We start from the raw sequence: 14,617 nt of genomic DNA, 5'->3' as shown, positions 1-14,617 counted from the left end.
CTTGGCAGGGGGTTGGACTCAGTGGCCCTTGTGGTCTCTTCCAACTCTATGATTCTATGATTCTAAGGAGGTTCTCACATGGATCCTCAACACTGAAAGGATGCTCCCACCTTCACTGCAGGGGGAGCTATTTAATCATGGATACATCTCCACCCATGGGACGTGGGTGGCGCTGTGGTCTAACCCACTGAGCCTCTTGGGCTTGCCAATCAGAAAGTCGGCGGTTCAAATCCCCGCGATGGGGTGAGCTCCTGCTCCTGCCAACCTAGCAGTTCGAAAGCACATCGAAGTGCAAGTAGATAAATAGGTACTGCTCCAGCAGGAAGGTTAACGGTGTTTCCGTGCGCTGCTCTGGTTCGCCAGAAGCAGCTTAGTCATGCTGGCCACATGACCCGGAAGCTGTATGCCGGCTCCCTTGGCCAGTAAAGCAAGATGAGAGCCGCAACCCCAGAGTCGGCCACGACTGGACCTAATGGTCAGGGGTCCCTTTACCTTTACCTTACATCTCCACCCAGAAAGGATTTATGAAGCTGTGGCATAGCAGAAGGCATCTGACAATGGAAGTAGCCTCTGGCTCATTCAGCACCTCATTGCGAGTCCTGCAAACCCTGCTCCCTGTCTTGCCTGGCCCATTTCTACCTGGCCTGGGAGGGCAGAGGCCCTGACTGACTCCAGCCACAAAGGCTGCTGCTTTTGCTGCTCACAATGCCTAGAGACTGTCAGGGTGGAGCCTTGTTCAGGGTTTACTGCTGGGACCCAGGTTTTGTTTTCGAGATGAATCATTTTTGCCGTTATCTGGATTATGTTCTTGAATTTTTATTGCTGGACCTTATTAAGAATTGCCACTGTAATGCTACTGTATATTTACTAACACAAGATGTTTTCATTAGCTTATCGTTTGTGACTATCTAAATTTTGTTATGTCCCGTAACTAAGCAAATTATGTAAACCTTCTGGTGTGGTGAGTCGCCTGGAGTACGGTCTGCTATGGAAAGGTGGCGTACAAATAAACAGCGATAATGGGGTCTATGCCAATACGCACCTTTGTGCGTATCTGTGCCAAGGCTGTCCAGTAGGAAAAGGGAATTTTCTCCATAAGGAGTACTGGAAACTCAAGCATCTTTTGGAAATTATGGGCTGGCTTCTGGGGTTCTGTAAAGGGCTAGGGTGGTTTTTTTAACATCACCCAGACATTATCTTATTTTAATCCAATTTTAAATGGGCAACTTAATATTTGTTTTTTAATCTGCTGAGACCTACTCCGATTTTCTTTTGGAAAGGTTATATAATAAAAAGCAACCAAAGACACTTACAATCCAACAGCCCAACCAGAAAAGGCCCTGCATGTGAGGAAGTGCTTGAAGGAGCAGAGCAAAGAGACACAATATCCCGTCCTTAGATCAAGGTGCTTGAATTTAATTGCCACTTATAATAGCTTAATGCAAAACAATCAAGGCAAAAGCTTAAAAGTACTCTTGCAAAATTGCAACCTTCCAGAGGTCAAGAGGGTTATCAGAAAACCCCCTTGGGACAACCACTCTCCCCAACTGCCTTTCTTGGCCACGCTGGTGCCAAAGAAAGAACCTGTTCTCCAGGAAAAAGAGCGAGAGGGTATAGTTAAGACCAAGGCTGGTTTCGTTCATCACTCCCTCCATCGGCCTTCAGACATAGCGCAGGTTAGTTGGAAGTTAATAAACGTAACAGAAGCATAAATGAATGGAACTCAACCCCAAAGAAATATTAATATTGCTAATTCAAGAATCCACCTTCTCGCTCATGATTCCAGCAATTTAGGGCTTCAGTCAAACACCCCCAAAGTCAGCAGAAAGACTTTGTGCGTTGCTACCTGGGCATCTCCTCACTTCTATTCCACAACCCAGCTTGGATTCCCCACTTCATTATCTCCCAAGAAGAATATTTCTGTTGATCCCGGGCTTACAGAAGTCAAGTCAGGCAAGTCAACAAGCCACAAGGATCACTCAGCCTGTGGCCACGTTGATTTTTAATTCCTGCACAGCAAACGTCCCTCCTGTCCTGTCAAATCTCTTCACTCTTTGCTGTCAGGGGGCTTTTCCTTCTTTGGGGATGGCTTTTCCTTCTGCTCCTTGGTTAGAGGGTGGGAGGCACTTGCCCCGCCTGACTTGGCATCTATGGCAGCGTGCTCCTTTTTCACCAGTTCCTCCAGCTCCGTCTGAAAGAAAAGAAATCAAGCTGGGAATCTCACCGAGAGACAAGGTAGAATGGAGCTGCTATAAGGATGGCAAGTCTAGGTAGGATATGAGACAAAACCCCAATGCAACCTGTTTATGTATGATCTGGGCTGCAACCAAGCGGTCCCTTAACAGGATAGGTACCTTCCATCCCAGCAGCTCGGCCAAAGCCAGGCAGCCCTCGTCACAATCTCCAAGCCATGCAACATCCCTACAAGAGAAGATGGGAGACCCCCCACAAAAGAATTATGCTTTAGTGAACAACATAGAGTGCTCTCTAAACACTCAAAACAATTCACGTACATTCTTTTGGGGTTCCTTGCAAGGTCAGTGTTATCATCCCAAAATTACAGATGGAAGGGAAGAAGAAGAAGAAGAAGAAGAGGAGGAGGAGTTTGGATTTGATATCCCGCTTTATCACTCCCCTTCAGGAGTCTCAAAGCGGCTCACAATCTCCTTTCCCTTCCTCCCCCACAACAAACACTCTGTGAGGTGAGTGGGGCTGAGAGACTTCAGAGAAGTGTGACTGGCCCAAGGTCACCCAGCAGCTGCATGTGGAGGAACGGAGACGCGAACCCGGTTCACCAGATTACGAGTCCACCGCTCTTAACCACTACACCACACTGGCTCTCACTGGGAAGGAGTCAAAAAGAGAGTGGTCACCATCTGTGCTTCTAGGCTACTGTACTCACTCACAAAGCGTTAACAGTGCAGATTCAAGAGAGGGTACAACCCAAACACCATGTCCTCCTGCCCAAGAGCCTCCACTTTACTAACTGCTCTGTTCTGAGCACCACACCATTAAACACCCCGGGCCCCCACCCATCCAGTGGTAGCATCATTGGCTCAGCTTCTGTTCCCAGCCCAGTCCCAAAGGTCACGTGCCTGTATGCCTTCTCTGAATCAAAGTCCATTCCACAGCCGTAGCCCATCAGGGACATGAAAGGATCACTCTGCAGAGACAGAAAGCATAAAAAGAGTCTCTCAATGGCTCCAAGATGGTACCTATCACTGGGAAGGAGAGGGAATGACTGTTTCATGGATTCTTCACTGATTCTTCACTCATCAGTATCATCACACTGATTAAGTCTTAAAGTAAACTGTCTTCATGGAAGGCTCCAATTCTGCCCCTATATATCACTTGCTCGAGAGACTAAGTTGTTGTTGATATCTTGGGCAAGTTTTTGTGCAACTGTAAACAAGGTCCCCATTAGCACTCAACTATGAAAATAATCATTACTGGAAACTGGATTTGCACATGACTGGCAGAATCCAAGACCAGGGAGAAGAGTCGATGGAAGAAGAGGGATTGAGAAAGAGGGAAGGGATTTGCTGAATTAGCTAATTTGAACTAGAATACAAAAAAGGGAGGTGTGAGGAAGTCGAGGAAACAAGTAAATGAAAGACAATGATATGGAACTTAGATGTGTTTTTTTCTTCTTTTTATTATGCTGCTTTGATGTATTGTTCTTTTTTCTTTTTCTTTTTCTTCTTATTTTTGATGTATTGTTTGTTAAATTTTTCATTGTTTTCTTTTATACTTTTTTTTCTGTAACTAAAAAAACTTTTAATAAATATCTTTAAAAAAATAAAAGAAACTGGATTTGCACAGAGAGTTGATGTCATTAAAACCACAGCCTCTAAACCTTGCTTGCGTGTCCCACCATTCCTAATGAGAGCAGAGTAGATGTTGGTGTCAGGAAAATGTTCTCTCTGCTGCAATTATAGTAACAAAAGCAATTACTTCCGGTACCTGAGAAGCTTTTCAACCCAGAATACCTAATCGCAGAGGGCCGTAGTCTGTACCACAGACTATCTTACCTCTCCAGTCTTCTCCTTATTGATCAGGAGCCGCGGTGTGTTTGTTGGTACCCTTGAAAGGAGAAAGGAAAAAATGGCTATGGTAGTGTTGCTTTAACAAGCAATAGTCACCCCTCAGCCACACTGCCTACATGGCAGAAGTTCACCTACCTGCTGACGAGAGAGGCAAAAGGCTGGACCTGCAGGGAGGTGCCCATGATAATAAGCAAGTCCACGTTACGGAAATCCTGCAGGCAGGAGGGAAGGAGAGGGGGGGGGCTGCTGTGAAGGATTGTGAGCACCACAGAAATACCGCCGCAAGCTCTCTAGCCGTGTTTGAGTACCTCCCCTCTCCTCTCCAAAACCACAAGGAGGCTATATGCACCCTTTGGGTGCATTGCCCTGAACCCAGTTATCATCTACAGTGGTGCCCCGCAAGACGAATGCCTCACAAGACGGAAAACCCGCTAGACAAAAGGGTTTTCCGTTTTTCGATGCGCTTCGCAGGACGAATTTCCCTATGGGCTTGCTTCGCAAGACGAAAATGTCTTGCGAGTTTTGAGATTTTTTTCTGCTCCCCACCCCCTTTTTCTAAGCCGCTAAACCGCTAATAGCCTTTTAGCAGCTAATCCGCTAATCCCTTAAGCCTTTAATAGCCGCTAATAGCCGCTAAACCGCTAATAGCACTAATCCGCTAATAGGGTTGCTTCGCAAGACGAAAAAACCGCTAGATGAAGAGACCCGCGGAACGAATTAATTTCGTCTTGCGGGGCACCACTGTACTTGCTGGGCTAGACAAGCCACATGATTCGAACATAGTTACATTCATTACAGTTCACGGGAGAATTCTGTGGTTCAAAGCCCATGAGGGTGTAAGCAATTGCAGCTCTTCAGCAGAGAAGAAAACCACAGACTCCTGGAATGCATGAGAATTAAATGCTGGCGTGCTGCGCACAGAGTGATTTCTGGCCACAAACTGAAGTGTGCTGAGCTAACAAGCCCGCAGTGAACAATGAAAGAGTCGGTTATAACCTATTTACAGGGCTGCTCTGAATGCATTAATTCCTCACGAGCATCTTTGGTGCAGGGTTTTCCTTAACCCCTTCTACGAAGACTTCTCTTTTGTACCTATCTATAGCCCAATCTGCTGTTTCCATTTTCCCTACCCCTTGGTAAATGTTTTACTCTTCCCAGCCATCTAGAATGATATAGTAGGCCTGTCATAGCATTACACAGCATACAGATTTGGCTCTGTGACAGCATCACTGAGATCCAGCTGAAAGCAAGGACAATGCTTCCTGGGGTAGTCACTAAGGGGACTCCAACCACTGAGATCACTGGCTCACCTCTCACTCCAAAGTGACTGAGCAGGTGACTGTGCAGCTCTCTGCTGCAGGCCTCCCCCATGCGAATTATGGAGGGGCGCAGTTCTGAAGCTGCTCTACACATTCACAAGGTGAGCTGTGCTCCCATTTCTGGTCAACACTTCTTGTTTTAAAAATCCATGTTCCCTCTTTACATAAACCCTGGGAGGCTTACAATATAGTAAACTGACATAACCCAATCAAAATACATTAAAAAAAGCCACAAAATTTACCACCAATTCAATATCTAGTGCATTTGTGCAAATTTCAGCAGTTACCGTATTTTTTGCTCTATAAGACTCACTTTTCCCCTCCTAAAAAGTAAGGGGAAATGTGTGTGCGTCTTATGGAGCGAATGCAGGCTGCGCAGCTATCACAGAAGCCAGAACAGCAAGAGGGATTGGTGCTTTCACTGCGCAGCGATCCCTCTTGCTGTTCTGGCTTCTGAGATTCAGAATATTTTTTTTCTTGCTTTCCTCCTCCAAAAACTAGGTGCATCTTATGGTCTGGTGCGTCTTATAGAGCGAAAAATACGGTAACTTAAGGATCCAGAGGTCACGGGGCTTTGCAGACCTGTGAATATGGGGCTACAAGAATCCTGACTCTGAGGGAAAAGCAACCAGGACACTTACTGACTGCATCAGAGAGAAGAAACGAGAGGGCAGGTTCTCCCCAAAGAACACGATATCTGAGTAGAGAAGGGGGGAAAGGTCAGTACTGCATGAGCGGAGAGATTCTGTGAGAGAATAGACTGCAGCTCCTTGATAATCTCAGTTTTCATTAGAAACAAAAAACAGCTGCAGCAAATTTCTAACCCCTCTGCCCTTGTGTTGGAATCAAATCTACGACAAAGGATTTTGAGATGGGTTGGGGGGGAGGTGACATTTCAGAAGATAAGCTCACCTGGCTTCACAACACTTTGACATTTCTCACACTTTGGAATGAGAGATGAGAAGATCTTTTCTGAAAGGAAACAGACAAGAGGTCTGGAATGCTAGAAAATGTAACTGAACGCAGCCCACGGGCAGTAAGCCCATTTCCTGACACACCCACACTTGCCTCCATACTGGGCAAACAAGCAGCTACTCTTTTATACCTTGGGTGACCGAATTGGCACGCTGAAATCCAGTGGCGTAGCGTGGGTTGTCAGCACCCGGGGCGAGGCAAGTAATTTGCGCCCCTCCCCCAGATAGTCCCTCACTCTCTCTCCGCACCGCACCGCACGCCTGCCCCCCCCCCCTCCACAGTGGGCGGCGACCCGGCGGCTCGGATCGGATTCACACAGCCAGCACTGCAGTGAGAGAGAGAGAGTGAGCCAGGTAGGGGCAGAGAGCTGCGAGTGCGAGCGCGCCCCCCCCAGATGTTGCGCCCAGTGCGGCCGGTCCCCCCTGCACCCCCCACGCTACGCCACTGCTGAAATCACAGGCAGCAGTGCCTCCTTCAGCAGCAGCATTCACACAGTATGGAAACCACGGTTATCTCACCACCAAGAAGTGGCAACCTATCACACGTTGCTTCCTCTCTACCAAAAGGTATCAAAGCCACGTTCAAGAGATTCCGCAGGATTTCCCCAAGGGAAGTTTTGTTTCTATTGTATACCCCTTCAGTCCTCCCTCTAGGATCCCATGATTGCCCTCCTCCCCCACCCCCTGCAACACACACACACACACTATGGAGCATCACCTTTCATCCACTCCAGGGTGTATGCCTTTTTGCAGCCGGACTGGATGCAGTGGGAAGTGAAGAAGGTGCCGTGAGCTTCCACGAGGTCATCCTGATCCAGGCCAGCCACCCGCTCCAAGGTGTCTATGTTCTGAGAAGGACAGAGAAAGTGTCCAGGACAAGCGAGCGGGAGAAATTCTCTAAGCCCAAATGGCTGCCCACATAAGAGCTAAAGCTGACTAGGGGCAGCAAGCAACAAGGAGCACAATTCTAAGAGATGCTTCTGGATCCAAACTACAAGAAAGAAGATTCCACCTAAACATTAGGAAGAACTTCCTGACAGTAAGAGCTGTTCAACAGTGGAATTTGCTGCCAAGGAGTGTGGTGGAGTCTCCTTCTTTGGAGGTCTTTAAGCAGAGGCTTGACAACCATATGTCAGGAATGCTCTGATGGTGTTTCCTGCTTGGCAGGGGGTTAGACTCGATGGCCCTTGTGGTCTCTTCCAACTCTATGATTCTATGATTCTATGTGTCAAAGGCTCCTGCTCTGTAATAGGGCAAAGAACTGCAATGCCCATGGGAACAGAGGTCAAACTACTGACTGAGACAGGTGGTTCTGGCATTGGGGCTGCATATCCTTCCTGCTGAAGCATTTTTACTATTTGCATGCCATGCAATGAAGAAAGAACCAGGAATGGCTAAAGGGCTGGTGGTCGGCTCTGCTTCCACTGAGTTCTGGGATACTAACCTCCAATCTTCCCTCTTATCCATCTAGAGTGACTTCTGGAAGCAGGGTTGGCCTGCAGAGCAATACCACCAGGCTCCAACATTTTAAAATAAAAAAGCCTAAGTCCTCTAGGCTGAAAGATTCACTTGCCCTCTTTTGTGATCCACGAGAAGGTTGGTTTTACCCACCTGTGTGTAGCAGCGCAACAGCATCCCTTTCTCCTTCAGGAGGCGCATGAAGTAGTGGCAGACCGTGGGCTGAAAAAGAGCAGAGCCCCAGGCTAAGCCACTATTCTTGGAAACAGATGTGGTAGGCAGTGGTTTACTGGAACTCAAGGAACAGGGCTGGCAACAGGGCAGGCATAGCTGGGCACTCCTGCAAGGGCCAAACTGCTACTTTCTGGAGCTTCCCGATCCTGCTGCTCCTGCTCTGTCCTGTTGCTGCCTATTTGCATGCAATTAGCATTTTATTAGCCTCAACCAGAACCAGGGCCTTTTCAACACTGGCCCCGGCCTGGTGGAATGCTCTGCCTTATGAGACCAGGGCCCTGCAGGATCTGATTTCTTTCCGCAGGGCCTGTAAGACAGAGTTGTTCCGCCTGGGGATCAACTTGATCCCCTCACCCTTTTTCCTTCTGTGATGGAACTCCTATTTGGGGACTTCCCTGGCTTTTTCCTGGCCCACGTAGGACCAGTCTGGATAGTGGCCTTGGTGAAGATTTGACGTTTTCATCCCCAAAAAGTTTTTGATTTGAGTTTCTACTGAAATGAGGCTGCATTTTAATGTTGTATTTTAATCTTGTTTTTAAGTTGTATTTTAATCAATTGTTTTATACCTGGTGTTAGTCGCCCTGAGCCCGGTCTTGGCTGGGGAGGGTGGGGTATAAATAAAATTTATTTATTATTATTATTAGAGAAAGCAAATGGGGCAACATTTTTTCACTTCCCCTGTGCTATCCCTATGAGGCCCAGAGATTATGGACAAACAGGCAGCAGTGCCTTATAGAGGTAGGGGTACGGGGGCTCAGAGAGAGGGGTCCTCCACTCCCCAAACCAAGAGCTAGTATTGCAAAGCAGGGAAAGAGGATTAATCAGAGTGGTAATAGAGACCCAGAATTCCAGGCCTCTTCCCACCAACAGGAGCCCTCTTCCGGATTCAAGATCCACATCCCCTCAACTGAAATTTGCTGCCAAGGAGTGTGGTGGAGTCTCCTTCCTTGGAGGTCTTTAAGCAGAGGCTTGACAACCATATGTCAGGAGTGCTCTGATGGTGTTTCCTGCTTGGCAGGGGGTTGGACTCGATGGCCCTTGTGGTCTCTTCCAACTCTATGATTCTATGAACTCATTTGAAGTGGGAAGAAAACCCTGGAGAAATCCAGCTCCCATCTTGCTCCACAAACCAGAGCTGCAAACAGGTATACATGGCTTTGACACAAAGCTGCCTCCTACATATGCTGTGCTGAAAATGAGGAGACATATAGCTTTCCCTTCTTTAAATCCATGGCACCAAGTCCAAAAGAAGTGAACGCTTCCTTCAACACTTAAGGGAACTGCTGAAAAAAATCAAAATGTCTCAAACATCCCAAGAGACTTTAAAACATCAAGAAAATCCACAAACAAGTTAGAAGTTACAGTCCTGGCTGAAATCTGGGGACAGAACCTGGGAGCCCTGACCTGCCTAACCCCAAACCCTCCTAAAACATATGATATCCAATCCCCTCTCCCTGAGCCATGTTTTAACTCTAAATTAGGGACAATGCAAAAGAAAGCTTACCTTGAATTGCCCCGGGTACAGTTCTCGGGCCAAGGCAAAGAATGGCTCCGGGTGTTGCTAAATCAAGGCAGAGAAATACAATCAGTCGCACAAAGAGAAAACAATGGTGTTTTCAGCTGATGCCAGCTTGCGGGCAGATGACTAAGTGTGGTACCTTGAAATAGCTGATCTCAAAGATGGCTTCAGGGTACGGCAGGTTGTACTGCTGCAAGTTGGCGTAGAGCCCCGTGCCTGGTGAGCGGAAATCAGGTATCCCTGCAGCTGAGAGGCACAATGTCACTTCGTTAAGAAATTCAGTAGTTGGAAAATCCTACCAGAGACTTGCCCTACCCCCCGGACCCTGGTTAAGATTTATCCAATGTGCGCATGTATTGACACCAGCATTATTTAAGCTGGGATAATAATAATAATAATAATAATAATAATAATAATAATAATAATAATAATTTATTATTTATACCCCGCCCATCTGGCTGGGTTTCCCCAGCTACTCTGGGCGGCTTCCAAAAGAATATTAAAATACTGTGATACATCAAACATTAAAAGCTTCCCTAAACAGGGCTGCCTTCAGATGTCTTCTAAAAGTCTGGTAGTTGTTGTTCTCTTCGACATCTGGTGGGAGGGCGTTCCACAGGGCGGGTGCCACTACCGAGAAGGCCCTCTGCCTGGTTCCCTGTAACCTGGCTTCTCGCAGTGAGGGAACCGCCAGAAGGCCCTCAGTGCTGGACCTCAGTGTCCGGGTAGAACGATGGGGGTGGAGACGCTCCTTCAGGTATACTGGACCGAGGCCGTTTAGGGAAGTGTGTTTGGTGCTTTATTGGTTTCCACCCCAGTACAACAGAAGAACGGAAGAAGAAACTATGGATAGTTCAGTTGTTAGAGCATGAGACTCTTAATTTTGGGGCTGTGAGTTTGAGCCTCAAATTGGGCAGAAGATTTTTTGCACTGCAAGGGGCTGGCCCTCAGGGTCCCTTCCAACCCTTGGATTCTATGATTCAAACAGAGAACACAAGATCAGTCCAGCTTAAACTCAGAGTATGACCTAAGCCAGTTATTTTGAAAAAATCACCATGAAGAACACTTTCTACATTGACTTGTCTGTCAAGAAAATTCCTTGTGATAAAGAGGGTTCTGACACAGGTTTCAATGTGTGCACATCTCACAGGGGACAATCAACAGACCTGTTGGGTTTCAGCATTGCCCTTGAATACACCTGATTCTTCCCTGGTAGGTGCACATTGGCAGTGAAGATCAGGAAACTGCCTGGAAGGCTTTTTAAGCAGGCAGCTTAAAAAGAGGCCAGACTGGTCACAAACAATATTTCAGGCGAGGGATATCTGTATCAAGTGCTGATCCAATTTAATAGACTTGGTTATCAATACTGGGTAACGATTCCTTGACATCAGACAAATATCTTTGGCCACCCTAAATACTACAGAGTTTTAAAACATACACATGCTACGTGTGCAGCCTTTAGCTACTTTATCCTGGGAGGAGTCATGGCTCAGTGGCAGAACGCATGATATACATGCAGAATCTTACAGGTCCAATCACATCTCTTAGTTTATAAAACAAATCTCTGGTGGCAGGACAGGAAAAGACCTTGGGTAGCTGGTACTAGGCTGCAAGTGAACCAACAGACTCAGCAGAAGGCAACTCATTCTACGCTGACCTTCATCTCTGGAAAGACAGATGAATATTTCTATTTAAGAAGTGTCAGCGCCCCTCCATAGGTGGGATTATATATCACTGTTGTGACTAGAGAGGCCTCTGACACATACACACATTACATGCTGGCCAGAAACGCAGCCTGCTCTATTCCTTCCTTTTGACACAACCAAAAATAATAAAAGAAGCGCTTGTGAAACTCACCAGTTGAGATTCCTGCTCCCACCATACATACTACCTTCTTGCCTACAACAAAAAAAGGAAGCACTTTTTAAATCTCCATTGTTTAGATGATAACAGACTCACACCTATCCCCAGCCCTGTAGCAACACTGTGGGCTCCTACTTTTGGTCTTTATTTGTTTCAACTGGTTTACACCAGTTGTGGATGCTTTAGCTGAGATTCCTGCATTGCAGGGGGTTGGATTAAATGACCCTTCAGGTCTTTTCCAACTGTACAATTCTGTGATTTTATCTGTAAGCCACCTTGAGTCAGGGAAAGGATGGGGTATAAATAAAGATCTAAAAATTATTAGTATCTCTAGAAATAAAAAAAGGCTGAGCTTTGGCCCAGATTAATTTTCTAAAAGTAAGAGGTCTCTTTCAGCTTTATCTTAGCACTGCTTCATCTCAGTGTTCTTTGGTGGCTTGGCAAAGGGCGTTAAACCAAGAGGCTGCCAGAATTCCAGCCAGGTCCAAGCCCACCTGAAAACGGAGTGCTGGCTTACATTTTTCAGACAGCATGAACCTGCTCACACCATCCAACGTCAGCTCATCCAGCACCTTCTCAGGCTTCTCACTGCCTAAGCCCAGTGTTCGGGACAAGAGGTTTCGTAGAAAATCCACTGGCAAGAGAAAGAGAGAGAGAGATCCATAAAGTTAGGCACAATGAATCTCAAATGTCCAGAACCTCTGGACTATATTATGAGATCTTGCCTGCAGAAAAGTTTGTGATGCTGAAAAGCCTGCTATTATACACTGCTAATGATCTGCAGTCAAAACTAAACCTTTCATAACAACGGAAAGAGATAGTAGGAATCTGAGGGGCAAGGGGAAAGACCTGTGATAGAAACTGGTTCTTCCCAAAAACTGCTTCATTTTTCAACCCAAAAGATCAATAATGGATGCTTCTCCACCCAGAAACTGACAAAAACATTTTGGCGACAAAGACAAAATTTTAAAAGTAGTAAAAATAGTAAACAAAACTGACCAACTTGCTGCCCAAGGTTGCCCAATGATTGCTTAATCATAGGGTCAGCCCCACACCTTTCTGAAAAAAAGCTTTAAATACAGAAGGGTTTTTAGGAACTTGAAAGGGTCTCCTTGGTAGCTGATTTGACTCATGAGTTATCAGACATGGGAAGGAATGTGCACTGCTAACCTGACGGCTGAAATTCCAAGTGCCTAACCCTAACCCTAAAAATACATTGCTTCCAGTCTGCAACTATAGTCAAAAGAATGAAACACAGGCTGCTCTGCAGGAAAAACCCATGTACTTCAGTAAAAGTAGATATTACAGCACAACCCTAGCCAGGTCTACTCAGATGTAAGTGCTACTGAAGTCAATGGTGCTTACTCCCAGATATGTAGGGTTAGACTGGCATCCTTAGCCAGAAAGTTAGACAAGTCAAGGTGACATAATGACAGTACAGTTTCAGATTTATGCAGGTATCCGTGGCCTTTATTTTGTATACAGTACGTTGTGGTCAACTGCATCACTGATTTAAACTTCCACCCACACAGGCCCAAACCCATATGTTGGAGCTCCTCAAATGGGACACATACTTTCAGTTTCACCAGAAGCTCCGGCTTCGTTGTCAGAATCTGAATCCTGTATAAAAAACATAGGAAGGAAAGGTGAATGAAGTTGAAAAAGGTTGTTTCTAAACTACTGTGAAGTTTGTTTTACTGTTTAACCTAAACCTACCATTGCATAACTGAACCTCACTACTTATTGCTCCTCCATGGCAATTAACAGTTCACTTGCTCACTTCTTTCTGACATATGAAATCTCTTCACCATGGATCTACACAGAGAACACAGTGGCCACAGCCACCTAACAGTAATTAAAATTCCGAAAGGTGAAATTATGAGGACTTATCCACACCTGCCTTTCCTCCAGTCTTTCCAGGCATGATCCTCTCTGTGCTTTAAATCTCTGAGTCCAAGTGCTTTCATTTTTCTTTTTCGTTCTGGAGCGTTCCCCGTGAATACCCACTCTTTAAAGCTGAATCAGAGCAAACAGTGACCTGCTGGAAACCCCAACTGACGTTTGCTCTGACCGAGCGCTGAACGGTCTCCGTCGGGGAGGATGTGGATTCTCCTACCTTGGAGGTTTTTAGGCAGAGGTTGGGTGGCCATCTGCCATGGATGCTTTAGCTGAGATTCCTGCATTGCAGAGGGTTGGACTAGAGAACCTTTGATGATACCTTCCAACTCTTAGGATTCTCTGATTCCTTCCTCTACAATGTACGGAAGTGAGAGCTGGACCATAAAGAAGGCTGATCGCCAAAGAATGGATGCTTATGGATTCTGGTGCTGGAGGAGACTCTTGAGAGTCCCATGGACTGCAAGAAGATCAAACGTATCCATTCTGAAGGAAACCAGCCCTGACTGCTCACTGGAAGGACAGATCCTGAAGCTGAGGCTCCAATACTTTGGCCACCTCAGGAGAAGAGAAGACTCCCTGGAAAAGACCCTGATGTTGGGAAAGATAGAGGGCACAAGGAGAAGGGGACAACAGAGGCAAGATGGTTGGACAGTGTTCTCGAAGCGACCAGGATGAGTTTGACCAAACTGCGGGAGGCAGTGGAAGACAGGAGGGCCTGGCGTGCTCTGGTTCAGGGGGTCATGAAGAGTCGGACACGACTAAACGACTAAACAACAACAAAGGCAGGAGGAAAGGGGCGGCAGAGGCTTTTCCTGTTGAACTTCTGCCTGGCAGGCCCAGGGGGAGGGGTCAGACCAGACCTCCCCCACCACCACCACCCACCATGGGAGATACGAGAAGGGGACCCCGACCTCCCACCCAATTCCGTTCTCCTTTGCCAGCTTCTCACCGACGAGGCAGGGCCCTTCTCGGCCTCGGCCTCTCCCTCGTCCTCCCCGGCGGCAGCGGAGGCGGCTCCGGGCTCTGTGACAGGAAAAGACACAACAAAGGGGGAGTGTGAGGAGGAGGAAGAGGCGGCGGCGGTTACTTCAGCGGTGCGGGGCTCCGTCTCCCACTCCCCAGCAACCCCCCTCACAACAGGCTACCTTCCCGGCTGTCCATGGAGCCGCTGTCAAGTCCCCTGACAGGAGAACTTCAACCCCCAGGAGGCACCGCGGCGCGCCAGCCAATCGCCAGCCAGTCTCCCAGCATGCACTGGGAAAGGGCGGTTGGTGTTGTTTTCAACCGTAGCGGCCGAGGAGCGAG

At 47.1% G+C, this 14,617-nt stretch overlaps 1 protein-coding gene across 1 annotated transcript; it reads right to left on the bottom strand.

Annotated features, from left to right (window-relative positions):
* Nucleotides 1-1,395: 1,395 nt before the first annotated feature.
* SIRT2 (sirtuin 2) lies at nt 1,396-14,604 on the bottom strand. The gene is made up of 16 exons (XM_083455707.1): nt 14,458-14,604; nt 14,262-14,335; nt 12,988-13,033; nt 11,931-12,047; nt 11,408-11,449; nt 9,690-9,796; nt 9,536-9,592; nt 7,951-8,019; nt 7,058-7,187; nt 6,278-6,337; nt 6,007-6,062; nt 4,182-4,258; nt 4,032-4,083; nt 3,096-3,163; nt 2,355-2,421; nt 1,396-2,191 (listed from the first exon to the last, which is right to left on the bottom strand). The coding sequence occupies exons 1-16, from the start codon at nt 14,471-14,473 to the stop codon at nt 2,048-2,050; spliced, it is 1,182 nt and encodes a 393-aa protein (XP_083311833.1). The 5' UTR covers nt 14,474-14,604; the 3' UTR covers nt 1,396-2,047.
* Between the last annotated feature and the right edge of the window lie 13 nt (nt 14,605-14,617).

This window comes from Podarcis tiliguerta (assembly GCF_965153285.1).
Source record: "Podarcis tiliguerta genome assembly, chromosome: 8".
NCBI classification, from domain to species: Eukaryota; Metazoa; Chordata; class Lepidosauria; order Squamata; family Lacertidae; genus Podarcis; species Podarcis tiliguerta.
The sequence above is the reverse complement of the archived record's forward strand: the minus strand, read 5'-3'. Positions and strand labels throughout refer to the sequence as shown.